The sequence below is a fragment of the Mesoplodon densirostris genome, chromosome 6 (genome assembly GCF_025265405.1).
Source record: "Mesoplodon densirostris isolate mMesDen1 chromosome 6, mMesDen1 primary haplotype, whole genome shotgun sequence".
Lineage (NCBI taxonomy): Eukaryota > Metazoa > Chordata > Mammalia > Artiodactyla > Ziphiidae > Mesoplodon > Mesoplodon densirostris.
The window spans coordinates 10,507,334-10,533,219 of NC_082666.1; the positions used below are offsets into that span (position 1 = coordinate 10,507,334).

The 25,886-nt window shown below is 37.4% G+C and overlaps 1 protein-coding gene across 3 annotated transcripts in view; it reads left to right on the forward strand.

Annotated features, from left to right (window-relative positions):
• The window catches only part of SCAI (suppressor of cancer cell invasion), a 114,616-nt gene extending 90,934 nt beyond the window's left edge, over positions 1–23,682 (forward strand). For all 3 annotated transcript variants that reach the window (XM_060101246.1, XM_060101247.1, XM_060101249.1), the window contains 5 exons: positions 609–690; positions 11,157–11,229; positions 14,312–14,485; positions 14,678–14,778; positions 23,428–23,682. In XM_060101246.1, coding sequence (XP_059957229.1) covers positions 609–690; positions 11,157–11,229; positions 14,312–14,485; positions 14,678–14,778; positions 23,428–23,574 — 577 coding nt within the window. In that variant the 3' untranslated portion in view covers positions 23,575–23,682. The remainder of the gene's footprint in view (positions 1–608; positions 691–11,156; positions 11,230–14,311; positions 14,486–14,677; positions 14,779–23,427) is intronic.
• The last annotated feature ends 2,204 nt before the right edge of the window (positions 23,683–25,886 follow it).

A 25,886-nucleotide genomic window follows, 5' to 3' on the forward strand; every position in this document is an offset into this window, starting at 1 on the left:
GCATGTGACTGGACTTTAGCCTTCTGTGGGCCACAGTGAATCTGTATCTTTAACAAGCACCCCAGCTGATTCTGATGCACATGTCCAGAGGAAATGTAGATAATAGAAGGGGAGCCCCTGCTTATTGTCTGCAATATTAAGATATAGCTTAAAATAATAAAAATCTTTAAGATGGATATAGATTTTGAAAGATTCATTGAAATAGAAATCTGGTTGTTATTACATCTTGTTTTCAGAACATGTTCTTAGGAGGAACTTTTAAATACTAAGTAAGTCCCTAAATGCTGACTTCTGAGATTTTCATGTGTATTTATTAATCCATCTTTAAATATATTAATATATATATTAAATATATAGACTTCTCTTTAGCTTGAATATTCTTGAATAATAATTGTGTCTGAATTTTTTTTTTCCAAATAAAACTGTTAACTTGCCTACCCCAGTAAATACAGACTTTTTTGGTCTTTTGCTTAATTAATCTTTGTTTTTCTCCCAGTGCTGTGACAAAAAGGAGATGTGAGCAGACCAAACTGATGAATAAGATTTCTGAGACTTGGCTGATAGAGTTATACAGTCATTCATTGTTACTCTTGTTGTTGTTTCCCCAGCCTTCATCCTGGAGATCTCTATCCCTTCACAAGGAAGCCCCTGTTCATCATTGTGGATTCATCCAATAGTGTTGCGTATAAGGTGAGTTCCATGAGCGCTATTGCACGTTAGACACTATGGCACCACCCTGAGGTAACCAATCTGAACATGTGCCTTTTTATTTTGCTTTATTTTATTTAATTTTACAGTTTGTATTTAGTCTTTCTTTTCTTTTGAGGTTGTGCATGCTAGTCAGGATCTGGTGCTATGAATAGAAACAAGAAGAAAACGCATGAATGGACACTCAGTGGAAAATAATAAATCCTCCTGCAGGAAAAAAAATTCAAGATTTCCAAGATCACTGGTGGGAGGTTTATTTTTGTTATATAACCCAGAATAGTTTTCTTTTATAGAGGTTGAAGTATATGGGAACATTTTATTTTCTAGTTTTCAAACTTTTTCCCCTCTATACACTGAGCTACTATAGTTTAAGTGGAATTTCTATCCCATGTTATAGAGTTATATTCATTGAATATCAACACAAATTGTTTTAATGCACTTATTATTGTTTTTTTTAATTTGTGACAATAAGTAAAAAAAGGTGACCCTGAATTCTGAAATAAGTAACAGGGACTTAATGTGAAAATCCTTTCTTTTATATTTTGCTATTGAAGCAATGGTTTTCAATGATTGTATAAGGAATGGCATCAGTGAGACACTTTAAATTTGGATGTTAGAATTCAAACAATAGTAATTTACAGGAAAATGAAAACAGAATTTTTGGAGCCCTTTGTATGTGGTTGGAATATTTCATTAGTGGACAGTATGCTCAGAAATATGCTGGAAACACAGATTTGCCAATTGAAATTATTTCTGTTGTGGGTGTTCATATAATTAGATGGAGAAGCAAACGTTAATAGGTTTATTTCAGGAGAGCAATAGAAATGTCTGGTAGCCAAAAAACTGACCCCAAGCATATTTTTCCATCTAATTTTCATGCTTAGTTTCACTTTTTAAAGTCGGAATTCCAAGAGCATTCATCCCACCCTACATTGTTCAGCATGTTTCCTGCTACCCATTTTGTCAAGTTTAACGTTACAACTTTTGATTTTTAGGAAAACTAGCTATGTACTCTCTTAAATTGTGAGTGTGCTGTTGTCATTTTTAATCTTTTTGAGAGGGTAGGAGGCTGCTGAAGGAAAAGGTTTATTGGCTAACCCATTTAAACATATAAAAGCAGAAGAGTCCAGGCATTTTGTGTCTTCACAGAATTCAAAAAAAGTATTCTGTGCCTTTGTCAATGAGAAGGAAACATTTGCTACAGTTTAACGATGTAACAGAATGTGTTGATGGACAGTAAGCAAGTGTATTGCTTACTATGATGTAGCATGCATTGAAAGTATTTTCACAATCTATTAATTTCTCTCAATTTAATTGGACATTATTTGATACCATCTTTTATAATCTCAAGAATATCATTCATGTTATGTACCTGCTATTTCCAGAGTGTCGTTTGGATGTAGACTGCGTATTGGATGATGATTTTGAAAAAACACCATTGCGTATAATTGGAATTATGTCTCATGATTTAATTCTAAATTTCAATATCCCAACACCCAGGGTAACAGTGGAATAATAGAAAGATTTCTGTGTGTGTTTGGTGTTGATGGCACATGCAGTATCACTCCTCTAAAAAATTAAATTGTCAAGAACATTCTGATCTTTAGAAATGAAATGGGGAGCCCATATGCAGTAGGCAAATAAGACCATGAAGTAGTCTAATTTGATCTTTTAAAAAACTAGTTAATACCTCTGAATCAAGTGTGCAGTTCTCTGTGTTAACATATGAAAGTGTCTGACATTTACTTTTCCCACAAAGCACGTAAAAATTCTTAAACTATCATTTTGCAAGTTTCTAATGAAAAAGAACTGGGTGACGTATTATTTCTTCAGTACATACTTTGTTATATCCATTTCATCCATATGAATGTTTTATGAACATATATGTGTTTTCTAAATGTTTCTTCATGTAAATACAAACACTTCATGTTATTTCTTCATTTCAGTATTACTTTTTAATTTTTATGAAAGTAACTCATGCATATAGTTGAAAACTGTAGTTCTCTTTCTGTGCATCAGAAACATTCAGAGCCCTCTTCACAACCACTTGTACCTGGGTCCCAACTCCTGTGATTCTAATTTGCTTGGCCTGGGGTGGGTCTCAGGTATCAGCATAATTCCCTTGTGTGGTCAGGGTGAGATCTACTCAGCCAGGTTCCACCAGGAGTTACTAACAGCAGCAGTCTCCCGCTCTCATGCCCTACCCCTGTTTGCCTCTTCCCAGAGGCTAGCATTTACATCTTTTTTAGTTAATTATTGTGGTATTTAACCATTATTTTTCTAAGTCACATGCTGGTATTGATATTTCTTGATTCTTCAGTTTTTTGTTTTTTGTTTTTTGCGGTACGCGGGCCTCTCACTGTTGTGGCCTCTCCCGTTGCGGAGCACAGGCTCCGGACGTGCAGGCTCAGTGGCCATGGCTCACAGGCCCAGCCGCTCCGCGGCATGTGGGATCTTCCCGGACCGGGGCACGAACCCGTGTCCCCTGCATCGGCAGGCGGACTCTCAACCACTGCGCCACCAGGGAAGCCCGATTCTTCAGTTTTAAGCAGCATGTATTGATATCCCATTATGGAAGAAAAATTTAGCTCTCTTTCCCCTTCCTATCCCCATTTCATATTCATACCTTTTATAACTTTTATCCACACAATAGACATATCATAATTTTGATTAACTGAACATTTAGTGCTTACATTATTATGAGTATACAACGCTTTTAACATCTAAGCCACATAGTAAACTTTTTCTTTTCTATGCAACTTTCTACTTTTCCTGGAGCAAATAATGTTATCTTGCTCCTGTTTTTTTTTCCTGAACTTATCACAGATTCAACCCCAAGCTCCTCACCAATTGCTTAATCTTCTTTCAGGTTGTTCAGATGCATCATTCTCTTAATTTTATCTTTGGGATGAATTCTCTCCCAAAGCCTCTGGACTGGTGCCCTCTACATGTACTGCACAGCTCTCCTCCCTGAATCTCTTTTCATTATTATTCTGGGAATTCTTCATCTCTCTTCTATATTGGAATCCCTGTTTCCTAAAATCCTATGTCTTCCTCTTGGACACTCTCATTTACTCTCTCATTTTGGTTTATTCTCTCATTTTACTGTAGCATCTCCAGCAAAATGGAGCTTTCTGAGAAAGGGTGAATATGAGGTAAAATATTTGGTCTTGCACTTCTGCAAATGTTTTTGATTTACCATCACACTTAAATGGTAGTTTTGGTATTGATTAGAAATTATTTCCCTTCAAAATTTGGAAGGCATTGTTCCATTGCTTTCTAGCTTCCAGTGTTTCTTAAGAAGTACAAAGCATTCTAATTCTGAATTCTTTCATGTGACTTGTTTTAAGTCCCTGGAAATATATAGGATCTTCTCTTTGTCTCCAGTGTTTTTCAGCCTCTTAACAGAGTGCCCTGGTCTGGGTTTACTTTTAACCGTGGTACTTGGCATGTACTTAGTGAGTCCTTTCAATCTGGAAACTCTGCTCATGTTCTTGAGTTGTTTCAGTGGTTTCCTCCCTTCCATTTTCTCTGTTTTTTCTTTGGAGAATTTTTGTCATTCATATATTGGACCTTCTGGTCTAGTCCTCTGATTTTTTTTGCCCTTTATTTTCCATCTTCCAGTCTTTTTGCTCTGTAGGAAATTCCCTTGCCTTTATCTTCTAACCCTTTTATTGAGCTTTTCATTTTTTCTCTAGATTTTTTTTCACAAAGATATAGATGTATCTGTGTGTATGTAAAACATATATACATACACATATATAATTGGTTTTTATCCTGGTTGAAATATCTTCTCTTCCCTTTGAGAATGTCAATGGTCATTTTAAAAATTCTCCCTGCATGGTGTCTCTTTCCTCCATTATGGTTTGTTTCTGGTGTTTTTCCTGAATATGTCATTTTAGAGATTCATAATTTTTGCCTTTCTGCTTAGATATAAGAGTGGAAGCTAGCAAAATGGTTAGAATCTCTGAGGTTGTGGGTAGGGCTTGTCACAGTGAGCTGCTCAGTGTGGCAATCTAGCTGGGCCATTTAGTTGGGTAATCTCTGATGTCAGTGTCTTTAGGTCTTCGTGGTCTAGTCATGTTCACTGGAGCAAGCTCAGCTGTTCTGCCCAGAATGTAAAGGTCTGTCAGCGTTATGCTGTGTTTTCCCTGAAGTCCGTGTGTTTTTGTTTTTTAATATAAATTTATTTATTTATTATTTATTTTTGGCTCTGTTGGGTCTTCGTTGCTGCATGCGGGCTTTCTCTAGTTGCGGCGAGCAGGGGCTACTCTTCGTTGTGGTGTGCTGGCTTCTCATTGCCATGGCTTCTCTTGTTGTGGAGCACGGACTCTAGGCGCTCAGGCTTCAGTAGGTGTGGCGCACGGGCTTAGTTGCTCCATGGCGTGTGGGATCTTCCTGAACCAGGGCTCGAACCCGTGTCCCCTGCATTGGCAGGTGGATTCTTAACCACTGCACCACCAGGGAGGTCCCCTGTTTGTGTTTATATCTGCATATACGTGTACCTTTATGTACCCAGTGCTTCATACTTAAAAGATTCTCAATAAATATATGTTGAATGATTAAATGAAGGTAGTCACCATTATCCTTATTTTATAGTTGTGGTAACTGCTCTTGGAGGTTAAGTATCTTGCCTAATTGATTCCAGCAGTCTTTCTCCTTCCAAAGCCCAAGCTGTTTCTACATTTAGAAAAAGAGGAGCTTTTCATGCTAGTCTGAGCCTCATTTCAGGAGAGAGGAATTGAAATGCCGAGATCTGTAACATAACAAGTATGGCTCACATTTTGGCTCTCAAATTTCCATCAGGGAATAGGCTTTATCTGTAGTAATGTAGTACTAGTGGGGTTAAAAAAAACACAAACCTGTCATTTTGGGCAACACTTCTTTGAATTCTGCTTTTTTTTTCTTTGGAAGAAGAAAATCCTTTGAGTATTTAATTATATATGACAGAGATGGATCCCTGCCAGTAAACATGACTTACACATTTGTCAAAACAGTCATATTTATCTAAACAGCCTTGTCCTAAAGTGTTTGACTGATGACTGTAGATTGCTGTGGTCTGGGAAGGCATTCACCTTCATAACAAGATTACCTAAGAACTCTTCTGACAGTCAGCCTCACTCACTCCATTTCCTTCTTGCTACTTTGAAAGACCGTCTCTTTGCTTTTGGCGTTCTGCAGTTATCTAGGTTTTGTTTCTTTATATTTAACCTATTGGGAGTTGCTGGACTTCTCGAATCTGTAGGTTAGAGTTTTTCATTATTGCTGGAAAATTCTCAGCCATTATCTCTTCGAATCTTGGCTGTGCTGAAGATCCTCTCTCATCTCTTTCTGGAACTCTGATTTTACATACATCATTCTCATTGTGTCTTCCATGTCTCTTGACCTCTCTTCAATATTTTCCATCTTTTTGTTTCTCTGGCTGAGATTTGGATAATTTCTTCTGATCTGGCTTTCAGTTCACAAATTCTTTTCTTCAGCTGTGACTAACTCGTTATTAAACCCATTTATTGATTTTTATATTAGTTGTGGTATTTTTCATTTCAGGAAGTTCTGTTCGGTTCTTTTTCAAATAATTCATTGCCCTTTTTGTAATTCCCTATTTTCTGTTTTCAAGTTTGTTCTTTATTTCTTTAAACTTAATAAGCATACTTACTATATTATTGATTATCTATCTGGTCATTCTTACACCTGAAATCTGCTTTTGCTGCTTAAAGACACCCTTTGCTATTTTTGTATCCCTGTATACTTGATTATCTTTGATTAGATTCTTCTTGTTATCCTTAGATTCTTCTTGTTATCCTTAAAATTATCTGTGGGAAATTCACTGAGCCCTAGAATGATGGTACTTTCATCCAGAGAGGGTCTGCATTTGCTTCTGCTAGACACCTAGAGGCACTGCCATTTGGGGACCATGTGTTTGGGATTACCTAGGTGGTATGAATCTGGGCTACAAACATGCAAGAGGGCCGGCTTACAGTTACAACCATCAGGACTGTTTGGTTCGTTTGTTTGTTTGCTATGTCTCTGCTCTGCTCAGCACCAAGAAAATTTTCCTGTGGTCCCCCGAGGCATGGTTTGGGCAGGAAGGTATGAAATTTGGTTTTGGTTCATCCTTACAGTAAGGGTGTAGCCCTTTGGGATTCCCCTTTAGCAGGGACAGTTTTCTGTTAGCCTCCACCTTAGGTAGCCCCTGAGCTCTGACTGCCAGTCCCCTTCTCTGCATAAGGCCTTTAAAACCTAAATGCAAGTGGCGGGATTGATTGCCTCAGGGCAAAGGAGGCCTGGCGTCAGCTGATTTTCTCAGTCTCCTCTCCTGGTTTTGCCTCATCTCTCTGACCTGTCACTGAAGTGCCCCCAGGCTCCGTCCTTTTTCCTCTTCTTTTCCAGCTACAACAGACTGCCCCTGATGCCCTTACATAATTTCATGACTCTAATTACTATCTCTATCCTGACACTTTCCACATTTATATCTCCAGCCCAGACCTTTCTCAGTTACTCCAGACTTGAATATAATCTACCTACTCTACATCTCTATTTGGTGATTCTCATAGAGATTGCAAAGCTAACAGGCCCAGGACAGAATTTCTAGACCTCTTCCAGGTCCAGCTCTCCCCATGTCAGTTAATGACTATTGTGCTTTTATAGTTGCCCTAGCCCAAATCCTTAGTTTCATTCTGGACTCTTCTTTCCCTCACACCCACATCCATTTCAGAATATTTTATTGGTTATAACTAATATATCCAGAATCTTACCACCTCTGCCGCCACCATCCTGGTGCATTCTACCATCATCTCTCCCCTGAATTATTGCAGTAGGTTCCTAACTAGGCTTCCTCCTTCTGCCCTTGCTCTCCTACAGGGTGTGGCTGTAAGTCAGATTATGTCACTTATCTACTCAAAATCTCCGAAGGCTCCTCATCTCACTCAGAGTAAAGGCTTCATGTTTTCTGCCCTCACACTCCTCCCCACCTCAAATGCATCTCTGATCTCTTGCTGGTCTCCCTATCACTCAGTTCTCTTCAGCCACACTGACCTTGCTGTTCTTCAAACATACCTGGTAGTCTCCTGCTTAGGATCTTTGTGTTGTGTTCCCCCAGCCTTGAATCCTCTTCCAAAGATACCCACATTGTTTTCCAGGTGTTTAATCAGCTGAAGCCTCTTAAGAGAGTTCTCCCTAATTGCCCTATTTAAAATTATATGCCTCCCCAATACTCTTTATCCAGTTTTCTTACTTTATTTTTCTTATAATCATAAGTTAGCTTCTATATAATGCCATGCACTATTCTAACACATTTAATCCTCACAACGCAACGTGTTACTTTTATTATCCCCATTTTACTGATAAAACCAAGGCAAAAGGTGGCTGATTTGGGATTTAAATACAGTCTGATTATAAATCTTTCTGTGCTGCTAACTACTTTATTCTGTCTTTCCATATGTAGCACTTGTCAGCTTCTGTAATATTATATAACTTCTTTATTTGTTTACTGTGGGTCTCTACCTGCCACCTCCACCCCCATCTAAATATCAGCTCCAGGAAGACAGGTTTAGGTTTTTTTTAATCAGTTTTTTTTTTCTTAACTACAGTATCCCTAGCACCTAGAACAGTGTCTAGTTTGTAGGTTCAATGAATATCTATTGAAGAAAGATTTATTTATTTATTTATTTATTTATTTTTGGCTGTGTTGGGTTTTTGTTGCTGCACGTGGGCTTTCTCTAGTTGTGGTGAGCCGAGGCTACTTTTTGTTGAGGTACATGGGCTTCTCATTGTGGTGGCTTCTCGTTGTGGAGCACAGGCTCTAGGCACGCGGGCTTCAGTAGTTGTGGCATGTGGGCTCAGTAGTTGTGGCTCACGGGCTCTAGAGCACAGGCTCAGTAATTATGGCACATGAGCTTAGTTGCTCCGCAGCATGTGGGATCTTTCCGGACCAGGGCTCGAACCCGTGTCCCCTGCATTGGCAGGCCACTGTGCCACCAGGGAAGTCCCTAAAGTTGTAAGATGTTTTAAAGTCTCAGTTAAATGGACAATTTCCTGGGAAAAAAATATCTAATGGCTACAAGAAGGGAAATCCGAAAGCCCAATCACAGGGTATGAAATAGTATGAGGGAAGTGATCAAAGTTATCTCCATAAAAAAAAAGGCTCCTGGGCCTCCCTGGTGGTGCAGTGGTTGGGAGTCCGCCTGCCGATGCAGGGGATACGGGTTCGTGCCCCGGTCTGGGAGGATCCCATATGCCGCGGAGCGGCTGGGCCCGTGAGCCATGGCCGCTGGGCCTGCGCGTCCGGAGCCTGTGCTCCGCGGCGGGAGAGGCCGCAACAGTGAGAGGCCCGCATACCGCAAAAAGAAAAAAAAAAAAAAAAAAAAGGCTCTAGCTTTTTTGAGTTCACCAATAAATTCTTTTAAACTTTTATAATCTGCACAATTCCAGAGCAATGGAAAATATCAGAAATATCCAATTCATTCTATAACAGGCCACAAGACATTTATATGACCTTGAGCATTTCCTTGGTCTTTTCTGAGACTCTTTTTCCTTCTCTGTAATAATTTTATAGGATTGTTAAGATTATGGGTTAGGAGCTAAGAATCCTAGGATAGTCCCTGGAAAATAGTTAGCACTCAGTAAATGTTAGGAATCATTATGATAATGATACTATTTCAAGACAAAAATAGCGCATACAAAAAACTCTATCCCAGATTAGTTTATAATTATATATTAGAAAATTTTAAATAAAATGCTAATAGACCTACTAATAGAATAATCTATCTGAATAATGCATGAAGGTTCCATATATGAAAATCAATCAATATTGTATTCCCTGTTACTCTTCACCCATTTTTCTGTTAGGACAGTGGTCTTTTTCTTATGGATTTGGAAAAGCTCTTTCTATATTAAGGAGATTAATCCTTTGTAATGTGAGTTGCAGATATTTTTCCCCAATTCATCATCTAGCTTTTGATTTAGTTCATGCTGTATTTTTTATTTTTGTAACTGGGTTTATTAATCTTAATTATAATAGTTAGGAAGATCTTCTAGATGACAAAAATAACCCTTCTTTTCTTTTTTTTTTTTTTTTTTTTTGCGGTACGCGGGCCTCTCACTGTTGTGGCCTCTCCCATTGCGGAGCACAGGCTCCAGACGCGCAGGCTCAGCGGCCATGGCTCACGGGCCTAGCCGCTCCGTGGCATGTGGGATCCTCCCGGACTGGGGCACGAACCCGTGTCCCCTGCATTGGCAGGCGGACTCGCAACCACTGCGCCACCAGGGAAGCCCAACCTTTATTTTCTTTCAGCACTGTTATTGTTTAATTTTTTTTACATTTAAATCAGATATATTTGAAATTCATCCTAGGTTTTGGTATGAAGTATGGAGCCAACTTTTTTTCTAGATAGCTATCAGTTTTTCCTGCCAATTCCAACCATCATCTTTATCATATATCCTTAAGCCCTGTCTATTTTGGGGTCTAATTCTAGATTCTTCATTTTCTTGCATTGGTTTTCTGCCTCCTCTTATGCTGTGGCACATATTTCTAATTACTGAGGCTCTGAAGTATGTTTTGGTGTCTGATAAGTCTAGTTCCCCCTCTTTGCTCTTCTTTTTCAGAGTTTTCCTGGCTAATATACCTTATCTGTATGCACTTTAGAATTTCTTTCAGTTGCAGGGGAAAAAAGTCCGTGGCCATTTTTGTTGAGGTTGGTTTAAATTTTAATAAATTATTGAAATGACATATTTAGAATGGGTTCCCCTCTGAGAACACAATATAGCTTTCCATTTGTTCAAGTCTTCATTTTTATCATTCAGGAGTATTTTTTAGTTATTTTTGTTTTTTTCACTTCTTATTAAGTTTACTCCTAGGAGTTTTCTTTCTTGTTTTACCAAACAGTCTATGATTTTACTTCCCATGTAGATCTGCCTTTAGGGAAAGGATATTCTTAATCATGCAAAGAGTAGTGAGTGTCAGTTTAATTCTCACCGTAAATTAACACATTCACATTCTGGCTTTATACATCATTCTGTATGAGCAATTAATATGATTCACAATGAGAGATGAATCCAGTCTTCACATACCAGTAAGTCAGGTTTTAGAGCCTGTGAGGCTGAGAGCCAGATCATAGATCTTGGCAAATTTACCCTTGTAAATATTAGTGTATGTTGCCCAATGGAGCAACCTCTTGATAAACAGCCAGATGCCCTCTCCCTGTGACACTTCAACCATGTGTGTGCCTTTACTTTAAAAATCAATAGCTCACTTAATAAACTTCACCACTTTAAGAAAACCTGTTATGCATGTTAGTTAAACTTGAATGACAGTCTTTTCAGCTGTTACTGATGTTTCTGCATCTGTTTATAAGTTAAAGGACCCAATCTATACACTGATGATATGCTTTGGAAAATTACTATCATTGGTCAAATCTTTAATGAAAGTTTTAAATTCTTATATATTACAGAATTTCACAAACTTATTTGGACAGCCACTAGTCTGCTTGCTTTCTCCTACAGCATATCCAAAAGCTTTACAAGGTATGTTCTGTCATTCCCTGTTGTATCCGTAGGTTGAAAATAAACTTATGTCTACGTTTTGAATAATCCTGCTCTGATCTTTGTCTCCCCCACCTACAGTGGTCAGTTGTGGATTTATAGTGTTTAATGTAGCAAGTGTCAGTCTGAAATAAACCCCGAAGTCTTGCCAACAACCAGAATTCTTTAATGGGCTAACTGTTAGGCCTTGAGATAATTCTAAAAGAAATGATAAATCATCCCTGAGAAAAGAGTGGTTTTGGTCCCTTGCTACTGGGGAGCTCATGATTTGTGAATTTTAAAATTTGTGTTGCAGGTGTGCTGGTCGTCATCCATATAGCATGACTTCCTCCAGCTCTGGCTACATATTTTAAGTATCTTTTAAGACAGTGAGATTTCTGGTCTAGAACACTTCTCAATCTATGCCTAAGTGTTAGAATAACCTAACTGGCACAACTTAAAGGGTGTCTTTTATTCACATTTTTACCTCGCATTTTTAAAATAAAAGAACCTCTTCTCAGGGTGCCAGAGAGACAGGTCAGTGTTTTTGCCTTTTCTCAGGTGGCTGAGAAATGAAAAACTTTTTGTCTTTAATAATTTGTCCTCAGTAAGCAACACATAAAATCTAATCTAATTCCCAGTCATTAAGCTAGGTAAAATACTAAACAAACCTTAATCCTGTTTTAGCAGTACTTGTCACTGTTTCACTATCTCCCTAACTGTGAATAGTGCTGATGTCTCTCTGTGGGAGATGGCATTTTACTGCTACTTCCCAGCCAGAAGTCCTGTCTGCTGACATAGTTTGACACAGGAAGTGATGGTCAGCATTTGAATGCCCGAGAGAAGCTGGAGACTTTTCACCGTTGTTTTAAGGTAAGTTCTGCTATTTAACAGGGAAAAACATGTAGAAATACTAAGTTCATGTATCTAAAAGGCAAATCACTAAGGGATAGAACTTACCTTCAAACAACGGTAAAGCTCTCCTGCTTTGAGGACTTTGTTAACCTGTTTCTTATCACTTTTGGAGACATGTAACCCCTTCTAATCGTGAGTACTTTTTGCTATCAAATTTTCCTATCAAGATGCAGCTTTATTTTAAATTGCATGAACCTGATGGGTTAATACCACAATTATTTAATCTGAAAGGTTTTATTGTGAAGAGGGTAAAAACACAGACTCTGGAGGCAAACTGATTGTGTTTGAATCCCAACTCAGCCACTTACCAGCTGTGTGACCTTGGGAAGTTACTTAGCCATTCTGTGCCTCAGTTTCTTTCCTATCAAATGGAGATAATAATAGTACCTACCTCATTAAATAATTCTGGGTACACAGTAAGTATTCAGTATGTGCTAACTATTGTTATTAATATGATTAATTGAAATATATGTCCTTAACATTTTTTAGTCCAGTATCCTCTATTTTTTGTGCTGTAAAACTTAGACCTCTAATCCCTTAAATGTGTCCCATCTGGACACAAAACTAGCAGATACCTAAGTATTTGGAATGTCAGATTACATCCCTGCACCTCTGGTATCTGAATTCTGCAGTTCTCTCTTTAACCAAGAGTCACTTCATTCATTCAACAAGCATTTATTCCACATTTATTTATCAGGTGCTGTGCTAGGTAGAAGATATAGACAACCTAACTGGGAATTACTGTAGGTGCTCTGAGGGTTTCACAGGAGGAAGCACATGTAAAGTGAACTCCTGATCAGCCCTTGAGGGTTAAGAAAGTAGATGAAATGATGTCTAAAGTTGAGTTGAAGGATACGTAGAATTAGATGGGGGTGGGAAATGGTTGAATAAGAGTGTTCTAGCAGAGAAAAAGCATGCGAGCATGTGAAGAATGAATTGGGGAGGAGCTTTGATGGAAATGGGGAGATGATGTTGGCCAGAGTGAGGACAGTGGCTGGTTAGCTGGAGATAATAATCCTGGAGAACCAGTAGGACTTGATGGACTGGATGAGAGGGAATCAGGGAGAGGAAGGAAGCAGGGATGGACTGCCAGGTGTCTGGTTGAGGTGCCGGTAGAAGTGATAATCCTGGATAAGAAGCAGATTTGTAGGAGAACAACAGGGGAAAGAATCTACTGACAAGTTTTGATATGTTGAGTTTGAGGTTACCTTTGAGAGTTAGGTTGAGTATAGTAGTCTGGAGCTCCTCTGTCCAATAGAAATATAATGGGAGTCACACATGTGATTCTAAGTCTTCTAGTAGCCACATTTTTTTTTTTTTTTTTTTGCGGTACGCAGGCCTCTCACTGTTGTGGCCTCTCCTGTTGCGGAGCACAGGCTCCGGACGCGCAGGCTCAGTGGCCATGGCTCACGGGCCCAGCCGCTCCGCGGCATGTGGGATGTTCCCGGACAGGGGCACGAACCTGTGTCCCCTGCATCGGCAGGCAGACTCTCAACCACTGCGCCACCCGGGAAGCCCCCACATTTTTTTTAAGGTAGAAACAAACAGGTGAAATGAATGTTAATGAGACATTTATATTTTATAATTCACAGTTTGTCTCAATTTGGACTCATCACTTTTGAAGTGTGTCTGGTGGCTACTGTAGGACAGTGCCGTTCTGGACCTAAGGAGCTTATTTAGGCTGCAGATAGGGAACTGGGAATTAATATGCATATAACTGATAACTGAAATTTGTGCATAGGTGAGATCAACAATGTGTAGAAAAAAAATACTGATATTTAAGGGATAGGAAGAGAAAGAGCAACTAACAAAGGAGAATGAAAGAGATTGGCAGTTCTAGTGCTTCTCAGAGGGTTCCATTAGGAGCTGCCCATGATCCAGCACTTGCCATATTTGCATGGAAATTGTTAGTTGGAGGGGAAAAAAAAGCAAAGGAACATGTTCATTTTCCATTTCTCTTAAGTTTGCGAGACTCTATCTTAAGTTTTTTTCAGGAGAAAGCAATGTACCTGGGATATGTTTTTGTAGTTCCAAGACGAATGTACTTTGTTGAATTATACTTTAATGATACAGCTTTAATTTTATAGATTGTCAGTACATTAAAGTGTTCCTCAAATACCTCTCTTTTGCAGAACTGTTGTCTATATATATAACATGTTTGTTATTACAGATCAATCTCAACGAGGTAGCCTCTTCACTCTCTTTTTGAACAATCCTCTAATGGCCTTCCTATTTGTCTCTGGATTGTCAAGCATGCGTAGAGGCCTATGGGAAAAGTGTCAAGAATATCTTCGAAAAATCAACCGCGATATTGCCCAGCTACTGACCCATTCACGTTCAATAGGTACCCTACTAATCTAACTGCACACTTAACAGAATGTACTATAATGGTTTAAAATTGTTTAAATTGTTTGAATTTATAAAGGTATTTGTTGAAGGCAGGAAAGTTGAGAAGGTTTTCCTGAACATTTCTTGCCTTTTGAAATGTATTTCCCACTTAAGTATCCTTTTACTGTCACTTTTCTCCTCCCTACAGATCAGGCATTTCTCCAGTTTTTTGGAGATGAATTTCTTCGCTTGCTTCTCACAAGATTTATCTTTTGTTCAGCCACCATGAGGATGCACAAGATTTTTCGGGTAGGCAAAGAATATCACTAAAGATCAATTTTGCCATTTTAGGTATTTAAGAGTCATATATTATATTTCACTTGTATTAAATAAACTTTGACTAGATCCAATATAATATTCACATATTAATGTGTAAGGTATAAAGATGAACAACCTAAGGCACATCTGAGTAGCTACCACTCAGTTTAAGAAGCAGAAAGTTTTCATTACCTTTGAGGCCCCTCTGTGGGTCCTCCCTGATCCTGTCTCCCCTCTTTAGTTTTTTTTTTTTTTTTTTTGCGGTACGCGGGCCTCTCACTGCTGTGGCCTCTCCCGTTGCGGAGCACAGGCTCCAGACGCGCAGGCTCAGCGGCCATGGCTCACGGGCCCAGCCGCTCCACGGCATGTGGGATCCTCCCGGACCTGGGCACGAACCCGTGTCCCCTGCATCGGCAGGCGGACTCTCAACCACTGCGCCACCAGGGAAGCCCCCCTCTTTAGTTTTAATGAAACTAAAACCCTGAATTTTATAATTGTCATTTGCTTTTCTTTATAGTTGTGTCACATATTTTTGTGTTCCTACACAACATGTTCATGGATCCATATTGTATGTATTCTTCTACATCTTGCTTTTTGACTCACTGTTACATTCCTGAGATTGAGCCATGTTGATGACTGACTGTAGCTTTCATTCATCCGTTTTCACTGCTATATAGGATTCAATTGTTTGACTATACATCCCAAATTACTCATTATCTACTGATAATGGCCATTTGGGTTGTTTCTGGTTTGTTATTATTATAAACGATGCCACTGTGAAATCTTCCATCAGTTACCTGGCACACGTACGTAAGATTTTCTCTGCGGAACATACTAGTAGTGGACTGTAGGGTCATACACTATAGACATATTCAGCCTTACTAGTTAAAGCCCTGGTTATACCAGTTTATGCTTGCAGTCGCTGTGTGTAAGCGTTGCTATTGGTCTAATCCTTGCCAACACTTGTTGCTCTCATTCTTTGTGTTTCATGTGAATCTGGTGGGTGTAAGTAGTAGCTCGTTGTGGTTTCAAATGTCATTTCTGGGATTACTCTTGAGGTTGAACAACTTTTCATATGTGTTACTCTGTGTTCTTCTTTATGAAGAGTATGTTCAAGTCTTTGGTCTGTTTTGCTCTAAGTAGTTTGTTTCTTTCTGTGTATTCATGTAACTATGTAACACTCTTCAGTGAGGTTTTAAAAAACGTAGCCATTTTTCACTTCTTATAAGTAACATTTGGTTCTTTTTCAAATATGCTTAAATATTTTCAAAAGTCTTTTACCATTTTTAGTTTTAAAATATGATATTTTTTCCATTTTATGACTATAATTTTAAAATGTGAAAGAGTTGTGCAGTGAATACCCATATACACACTAGCTGGATTCTGTAGTTAACAATTTGGTATATTTGCTTTCTCACATATTTGTCCATTTATCCATCTCTCTTTTCAATCATCAGTTCATCTCAGTTTTTGATGCATTTTGAAGTAAACTGTGGACTTCACCCCTCAACACTTCATCATGCATATAAATAACTGAAATTTATATTTATTTACTTACTTCTTTTTTTAATGTAAAGTTTACATACAGTGAAATGCACAGAACTAAAGTCTACCATTAGATGAGTTTTGACAAATATATACTCCTTTGTAACTCAAACCCCAATTAGTAATACAACATAGCATCATTCCAGAAAATTTTCTCCACACCCTTCTCCAGTCAGTCCACTACCCATTATCCCAGAGACAATGCTCTTTTTATTATTTTCACTACAGATTAATGTCACCTATTCATGAACTTGAATTATACAGTGTAAACTTTATTTGATCAAGCATATTCTTAAGATTCATCTGTGTTATTTCATGTAGAAGTAACTCATTCCTTTTGAGTAGTTCCATTTTCTGAATATATCACAGTTTATTTAGGCCTTCTCTTTTTTTTTTGGCTTCATCAGGTCTTAGTTGTGGCATGCGGGACCTTTGTTGAGGTGTGCAGGATCTTTCGTTGTGGTGCACAGGCTTCTCTCTGGTTGTGGCATGTGGGCTTCTCTCTAGTTGTGGTGTACGGGCTCCAGAGTGCATGGGCTCTGTAGTTTGCAGCGTGAGAGCTCTCTCATTGAGGCCCGTGGGCTCAGTAGTTGTGGCGTGTGGGCTTAGTTGCCCCGCGGCATGTGGGATCTTAGATCCCTGACCAGGGATCGAACCCACGTCCCCTGCATCAGAAAGTGGATTCTTTACCACTGGACCATGAGGGAAGTCCCCTTGGGTCTTCTCTTTTTAATGAACACTTGGGCAGTTTTAAACTTTTGACTATTATAGATAAAGTGACCATGAACATTCCTATGCAATTCTTTTCCAGACTTACGTTTTGAATTTTCTTGGTCACAGAGTAGGTATGTCTTTAGTTTTATAAGAAACTGCCAGACTTTTTCTCAAAGTAATTGTGTCATTTTCTGTTCCCAGCAACTGCATGTGAAAGTTGCTCTACATCCTTGCCAACACATAGTGTTGTCAGTCTTAAATTGTAACCAGTCTATTGGATTTATAGTGGTATCTCATTGTATTGGTTGGCCAAAAGGTTCATTCGAACCTTTTGGCCAACCCATAGTTTCAATTTGCATTTCACTGATGAATGAGGATATTGGACATCTTTTCATGTGCTTGTTAGCTGCATCTTATCCCATTCTGTTGGCTTTCCTTTTCGTTTTCTTAACAGTGGCTTTTGAAGACTAAACTTAAAATTTTGATGAAGTTTGAACGAATCAGTTTTTTTTTCTTTTGTGGTGTGTTTTATCTAAGAAATCTCTGCCTATCCCAAAGTCACAAAGATTCTAGGAGTTTATAGTCTTAGCTTTTACACTTAGTTCTATGATATGAGTTAACTTTTGTTTACAGTGTGAAGTAAGGGTTAAAATTTCTTTTCAATACGGGTATGAAATTGTTCTAGTATCTCTTGTTGAAAAGCTTATCCTTTTCTCATTGAGTTACTTTTGTTATTTTTTGAAAATCAGTCAACCATATATGTATAGGGATATTTCTAGACTCTAAATTCTGTTCCATTGACTGAATAGCATTTTTCTCTAATATGCTGCTGCCTTGATAATTGTAGCTTTATAATAAGTCTTGAAATCTTTGTAGTGTGAGCCCCCCCTGCCATTGCCAAAATGTTTTATGTGTTTTAATAGTTCTAGAAGATCCTTTGCATATTTTCAGGTTGACTGAGCTCCTTTCTATTCCTATTGCTGAGAGTTTTTATCAGGAATGGGTATAAAAGATTGTCAAATACTTTTTTTCTGCATTAATTGATCCTGATATATATTAATTCTGTTAACATGGTGAATAGCATTGATTGATTTTCTAATAGTAAGTCAACCTTGTATATCTGGGCTAAACACATTTTGTGGTCATGTATTATCCTTTTGCATTGTTTGATTCATTTTGCTAGTATTTCCTTTTGGATTTTTGTATCTGTTTTTATGAATGATTATGGTATTTAATTTTTTCTTGTGAGGTCTTCATGTGGTTTTGTTATCAGGGTAGTGCTGACTTCATAAACTGAGTTGGGGTGTGTTTCATTCTCTTGTATTTCTTAAAGAGTTTCTTTTCAATTGGCATTATTTCTTCCTTGAATGATTGGTAGAATTCATCAGTGAAGCCATCTGGACCTGGAGTTTTCCTTTTGGGGATGTTTTAAATTATGAATTCAGTTTCAAAGGCTATTCATGTTTTCTATTTTGTTCTTAGTTTTAATCACTTGTGTCTTGCAAGTCATTTTCTAATTTATTGCCAAAAAATTGTTGATAATATTCCTTTATCCTTTTAGTCTCTGTAGACTCTGTAGTGATTTTTCATAACTCATATTGGTAATGTTTCCTGTCTTTTTTTTTCCAGTCTGGCTAAAGGTTTGTTAGTTTTTATGATCTTTCCAAATAAACAGCTTTTACTTTCCTTGATTTTTTTTTACTACTGTTTATCTCTTTTCTACTTAATTTATTTCCATTCATACTTTATTATTTTTCTTCTTTTTAATTACTTTTATTTTAATTTTCTCTTTTAATTTCTATGTTTTAAAACTTAGATTGAAAACCTTTTGCTCTTCTAGTACAAGCACCTACCCTTTAAGCTTAACTGCTTTAGTTATATGATTTCAATACTTTTAACTTTATTGAAACTTGTTTTTTGACCCAGCATGTGAATTATCTTGGTGAAGATTCTTTCTGCACTTGAAAAGACTATGTATTAGATGCTATTCTAATACATGCTATTAGATGTATGCTTCTGCTATTATTAGATGGAGTGATTTATAAATGTCAATTCAGCTTGATGTTCCAAGTATATTAAATAGTGTTCTTCAAGTCTTCCATATTCTTTTTTCTTCTTTTTTTTTTTTTTTGCGGTACATGGACTTCTCACTGTTGTGGCCTCTCCTGTTGCGGAGCACAGGCTCCGGACGCGCAGGCTCAGCGGCCATGGCTCACGGGCCTAGCCGCTCTGTGGCATGTGGGATCTTCCCAGACCAGGGCACGAACCCGTGTCCCCTGCATCAGCAGGTGGACTCTCAACCACTGCGCCACCAGGGAAGCCCCAGGTCTTCCGTATTCTTAACTGATTTTCTGTCTGCTTATTCTATCCCTGATAGAGAAGTATCTAAACCTCTAATTATACTTGTGAATTGGTTCGTTTCTCATTTTGGTGCTGTTTTTTCATTATTCATTTTGAAGCTGTTATTGAGTTTGTACATACTTAAGAGTTGTTATGTCTTGTTGAAATTACCCATTCATTACTATGAACTGTCTTTATGTGTGGCAGTATTCCTTGATCTGCAATCTAGTTTGTGCAATATTAATATAACTATACCACTTTTCTTCTGGTTTGTGTTTGTATGGCAAATCTTGTTTTATTCTTTTACTTTTAACCTATATCTGTCTTAATATTTAAAGTGGAATTCTTTTCAACAACATTAGGTCCTGCTTTTTTATCTAGTTTGACCATATCTGCCTTTTACTTGACATTTTTAGTTTTAAATTACATTTAAATTAAGTATAATTATTAATATAGTTTGAGTTAAATATACTATTATTTGTTTTCTATTTGTCCTGGCTGCAGTTTGTACCTTTTTTCTTTCTCTCCTGCCTTCATTTTCATTTGACTTAATTGAGGTTTTGTTTTGTTTTAGAATTTTATTTTAATAACACTGTATATTTATGCTGTATCTCGTTTTGCTTTTTTAATATCACTTCACATTTAATGTTATTATCTTACAATAGTATTCTTCCATTTTCTCCCTCCCAATCTCTACTATTATCATCATTTGACTTTTGAGTATGACATATACTATTTGATACTTTGTGGTTATCATAGCATTAAACAGTCAATTATCTTTTTTTTTTTTTTGCCACGCCATGTAGCATGTGGGATCTTAGCTCCCTGACCAGGGATCAAACCCGCACACCCTGCAGTGCAAGTGTGGAGTCTTAACCACTGGACCGCCAGGGGAATTCCTAAAAAATTTTTAATGAGGAGGAAAAGCTTATATATTTATTATTTCTGGCACTCTTAATTTCTTTCTTTAGATTTAATCTTCCATCTGGTATCATTTTTCTTACCACAGAATTTCCTTTATCATTTCTTGTAGTGCATATCTGGTGGTGATTAATTCTCTCATTGCTTATTTATCTGAGACAGTATTTATTTCACTCTGATGTTTTGTGAACCATGGGTGATTTAGAAATATGTTATTTAGTGTTTAAATTTTGGGAATTTTCAAGATATCTTACTGATTTCTAGTTTAATTCCTTTGTGGTCAAATAGTATGCTTTGTATGGTTTGAGTCCCTTTAATTTATTGAGACTTGCTTTATTGTCTAGAATGTGGTCTATAATGGTACATGTTCTAGGGACACTTGAAATGAATGTATCAATATATGCTGCTACGGTTTAGTGAAGGGTTCTATAAATGTCTGTTAGGCCTTGTTGGCTTATAATGTTGTTCAACTTCTTTATAGCCTTACTGATTTTCTGAATAATTGTTCTATTATTACAATGTGTAATGTGTGTTTTCCTCTGGCAGTTTTTAAGATTTTCTCTTTACATTGGTTTCCTACAATTTGATTATGATGTACTAGCTTGATATGCTTTTCTTTGTTGCTTTCTTCCTGCTTGGGGTTTATTGAGCATCTTGGAGCTATCTAAATATCAACATATTTAATATATTTTAGAATATTTTTGGCCATTATTTCTTCAAACATTTTCCCTACCTCCTCCCTTTTTCTTTCTGGAGCATCAATTACATATATGTTAAACAACCTAATATTGTCCTACAGGTCAATGATTTGCTCTTTTTTTTTTTAAGTGAAAAAAGGTTTATTTACATGCTCTTCATTTTTAAAAATGTCTGTTTTCTCTCAGTGTTTCAGTTTCTGTTGTCTTCAACTTTACTGATGTTTTCTTTTGCAGTGTCTAATGTGCTCTTAATCCTATGTCCATTTAGTTTTTCATTTCAGGGATTACATTTTTCTCACCTCTAGAAGTTCTTTTTGGTTCTTATAACATTTTCCATTTTTCTCCTTATTATATTTATGTTTTCTTTTGTGTTCTTGAATGAATAATAATAGCTAAAGCCTTTACCTTCTAATACTGTATTCTCTATCATTTATAGGTTTGCTTTTATTGTTTTTTTCTACTGGTTAGGGGTCTCATTTCTAATTCTTTGTATGTTTAGTAATTTTCTGTTAGACTGTGAGCATTATGAATTTTCTGATGTTGAATTCTGTATTTTGGTGTCTTTAAAGAGTGTTGGGCTTTGTTCTGGCAGGAGTTAAATTACTTGAACATCTTTTTGACCTTTCCCTGGCTTGTTTTTAAGCTTTTTAAGGGCAGGTTTATTACAGTAGCATTAACATACAGATGTAGATTTATTTCAGCCTAGTACTAAGAAGCATGATTTCTCTGGGGTCTCTTTTATATGTCCACTGTTTCAACACATATTCTCCACCCTTGGGGTGTTTGGTCAGAATTCAAACATGTCCCAGCCCTGTGTGAGCTGAGAGAATTGTTCAGTTTACAGTAGGCCCCCAGCAGTTCCTGGTTTTTTGTATTTTTTTTTTTTAGGGTTTTTGAGCTTTTCATTATTGTCACTCCTCATAGTATTTAGTGTGGTAAAATGAAAATTTGGTCTCTGTAATATGTAATTACTGAGGCCTACAGGCACAAGAGAGATAGAAATGACCTTTGAATATATGGACCGTCATGTTAGATGTATAGAAAAATGGTAATTTATTTTTTCAGTAAATTTTAAGTATGTGGCAAAATTGTAGTCTATAGAAAGTACCAAATGAAGAAGAATTTCCAAATGAGAATCACTTTATTCTTGAAATTGTCTTCTTATTTTGCTTCCATGTGATTACAAAAACTATTTTCTTTTTTCTTTTATTAGTCCTTTTTTTGTTTTTTCCCCTGATCTTTCATCTCTCTTTCTAGGGACTCTTTTTTTCACTCTCTTTGCTAATAAGCATAGAAACCTCATCCATTTTCACGGCTTTTAATATTTATCTTCATGTAGATTGTATCAGTGTATATATTTTATATGTATATAGTATGACATAAACTACTCAAACCTGTCTTCTTCTTTTTTAAAAAATTTATTTATTTTATTTATTTATTTTTTGGCTGCATTGGGTCTTCATTGCTGTGCGTGGGCTTTCTCTAGTTGTGGTGAGCGGGGAGTACTCTTCATTGCAGTGGGTGGTCTTCTCACTGCGGTGGCTTCTCTTGTTGCAGAGCACGGGCTCCAGGTGCATGGGCTTCAGTAGTTGTGGCTCGCGTGCTCTAGAGCACAGGCTCAGTAGTTGTGGCACATGGGCTTAGTTGCTCTGTGACATGTGGGATCTTCCCAGACCAGGGCTTGAACCCGTGTCCCCTGCATTGGCAGGCGGATTCTTAACCACTCTGCCACCAGGGAAGCCCTCAAACCTGTCTTCTGAGATACAGTCCTGAATTTTCAAATTCTGGTTGATGGGCTGTCCTCTTTGTATAGCCCATTACCTTAAATAAAATATACCTAAGACCTGAAGCTTTATACTATCCCCAAATTATCTCCTCCTTTACATCTCTTTTTCTCTGAGTAGCTCTCAACTCTTCTTTCAAGTCATCCATTCCTGAAATCTTAGTCATTTTTGACACCTCCTTCTCCTATAATTAATTGCCCAGGCCCATTAATTTGACCTTTTCAGGGTTTCCCATGTCTTTTCTCTCGTTTTAATTTCTACTGAAACATGTATTTATTTATTCATTAACAAATACTTGTTGAAATTCTGTGTATTTTAGGATTTTCCCCCCAGCAAGTAGGAATTGTATGGTTTCCACAATATAGCATAGTTCCCAGAAATGATAGGCCCCAGTAAATATTCATGAAATAACTCACTAAATGAATATATTGGGTTGAACCATATGAACTTATCATTTTTGGGGTCAAAATGGTCAAATGTCAGCAATTTCGTATGTTCATCAAATATATTACCAATATGAAGGAGAAATATGCATATTAAGTTACTTCTTAATACTGTTCATATTAACAGTAATATTAATGTGTATAATTTTCTTTCCTTAAACTATAAAATTGACTTTTCTCTTCTTTGTTTACCAGGAAACACGAAATTATCCAGAATCATATCCACAACTGCCAAGGGATGAAACAGTGGAGAACCCTCACCTCCAGAAGCACATTTTGGAATTAGCATCCATTCTGGATGTGCGAAACGTGTTCCTTGAGAATACCATAGATGACTATTAAAGCAAAAATCCTCTGTTGAAACAAGTTTTCATTTGCCACAGATTTTAAATGGTGCAGTTTTCTAATGTGATGACAGACACATAGTGGTGTTATTTCGTTTTTATTTTTCAATTTAGGACCACCATTTTAAAAATAAGCTGAAAAAAATTGTTCAAACTTTTAGGGTAACTGTTTTAAAATACAGTATTTCAGGTCTTTTAAAAACTCAATTAATCTTGGAATTTTTATTTTTTGGTTTTGAGGTATGGATACTTACCTCTAACATCTGATCCTACACTCATATAGTCACTATTCTCACCCTGAGAAGAGTAAATCATTTATTTTTGTATAATGAGGAAAACCCAACTCTTATACTTGGACCTTAAATGTGTGGATTTGGAAAATATGTAATTGTTCACAAATATAAAACTAGCCAGCATGAACTGCAAAGAATCAAGAACAGAGCCCTTCCAGCCCTTTCATTCCAAGCTAGTAGATAGAAAAATGTGTGATTCTTTGAAGCCTAATCAGGCTAGTTCTTAAAAGCATTTAATTCGTTTAAATGCTGTCAAAATTTCAGTAACTGTATAGGATTGATTTGCATCTGAAAAGTTGAATCTTTAATTGGGGTCTTGAGATGATACATATCATTTGGAATGTGTGAGTCCTGTGTTATCATAAGATATGTTTGCATATTTTGTTTTCTTTGTATCCTTTGAATGCTGGAAGTGAAAAAGAACAACTTTTAAATCTTTCAGTCAAAAAATCAGGTTGTCTTTTCATAATACAATGTTTCCATAGGAATTCCATTTAAACTTTTATTAATTAATGAGATCAAGTTTAAAGACTGTCTAGGTTGAGGTCTGTGGTATACAGTAGAGAGTTTGTAATCTTTTTGCCTAGTTCAGATTTATGAAACTTCAGAGTTGTTACTAATTTTAGTTGAGGGTAACTGAATTGTTATATAATTAAAATGGAAGTTGCTTTTGCATTGACAATTTGGAAATTAGGTTTTTAAAAACTCCTTATATTTACTATTTTATATTTCATGCACAAGTTTTTTATTATTTTATATAGGACTCAGTGTATTATATAAAGATTTTTGTGTTTTTTCTTCCCTTCCATCCCCTTCATAATTTTACAGGTACTAGCTATGATTTCTTTCCCCTCTTTTTTTTTTTTTTTTTTTTTAATGCGGTACGCGGGCCTCTCAGTGTTGTGGTTTTTTTTTTTTTTTTTTTAATGCGGTACGAGGGCCTCTCAGTGTTGTGGCCTCTCCCGTTGAGGAGCACAGGCTCCGGACCCGCAGGCTCAGCAGCCATGGCTCACGGGCCCAGCCGCTCCGCGGCATGTGGGATCTTCCCGGACCGGGGCACAAACCTGCGTCCCCTGCATTGGCAGGCGGACTCTCAACCACTGCGCCACCAGGGAAGCCCCTTTCCCCTCTTTTGACTCCCCAGCATTCAGGTTCAGAAATCTATGAATCAAAAACCCTTCTACCTAATTTTCTGTACAGGCTCACAGCTCTACCTCTGGCAGTCCCAGGGGAAATGAGGTGTTTGCTTTTGGTGCCTCTTTCCTATGTCCCTAGGGAAATTTTACTGTAATATTTTTAACTTGGTTTTTATTTCTAACATACAGAATTATTTTGGTCTAAGTTATTAATATATGTGTTCCAATTTGTTGGTTTTTCATCTGAAGTCTTGAAGTTATTGTTCTTGGGTTTGGGAGACTCTGTGGGTTTTTTAATTAATTTTTTTGTTTTGTTTTGTTTTGTTTGTGGTACGCGGGTCTCTCACTGCCGTGGCCTCTCCCGTTGCGGAGCACAGGCTCCGGACGCGCAGGCTCAGCGGCCATGGCTCACGGGCCCAGCCGCTCTGCGGCATGTGGGGTCCTCCCGGACCGGGGCATGAACCCGCGTCACCTGCATCGGCAGGCGGACTCTCAACCACTGCGCCACCAGGGAAGCCCTAATTAATTTTTTAACAGTCATTTTTGTTTGTTCTTTTAAACATTATTTCAGAAGGCTTTGGAAAAGTTACCCTGGAGAGAGATTTCCTTTGCTAGTGGGTTTTCATTATCAGATAAAGACTGCTTTCCTTTTTCTTCCTCCCCCCAGTACCTTAATAAACTTCATAGCTTTCCTTTCATAACAGTGTTCACCTGAACTACAGCAATAGACTGTCCTTAGTTATCTGACCTCTTGCTTCAATTCCCCCGAAGTTCTGTGCCAGTAAGATTCCTAGCAACACATATTCTCCTATTCTCTGATGCTTAAAATAATATTTATCATCCTGAGCTTTATCCTCACTTGATTAACATAAAGAACACTG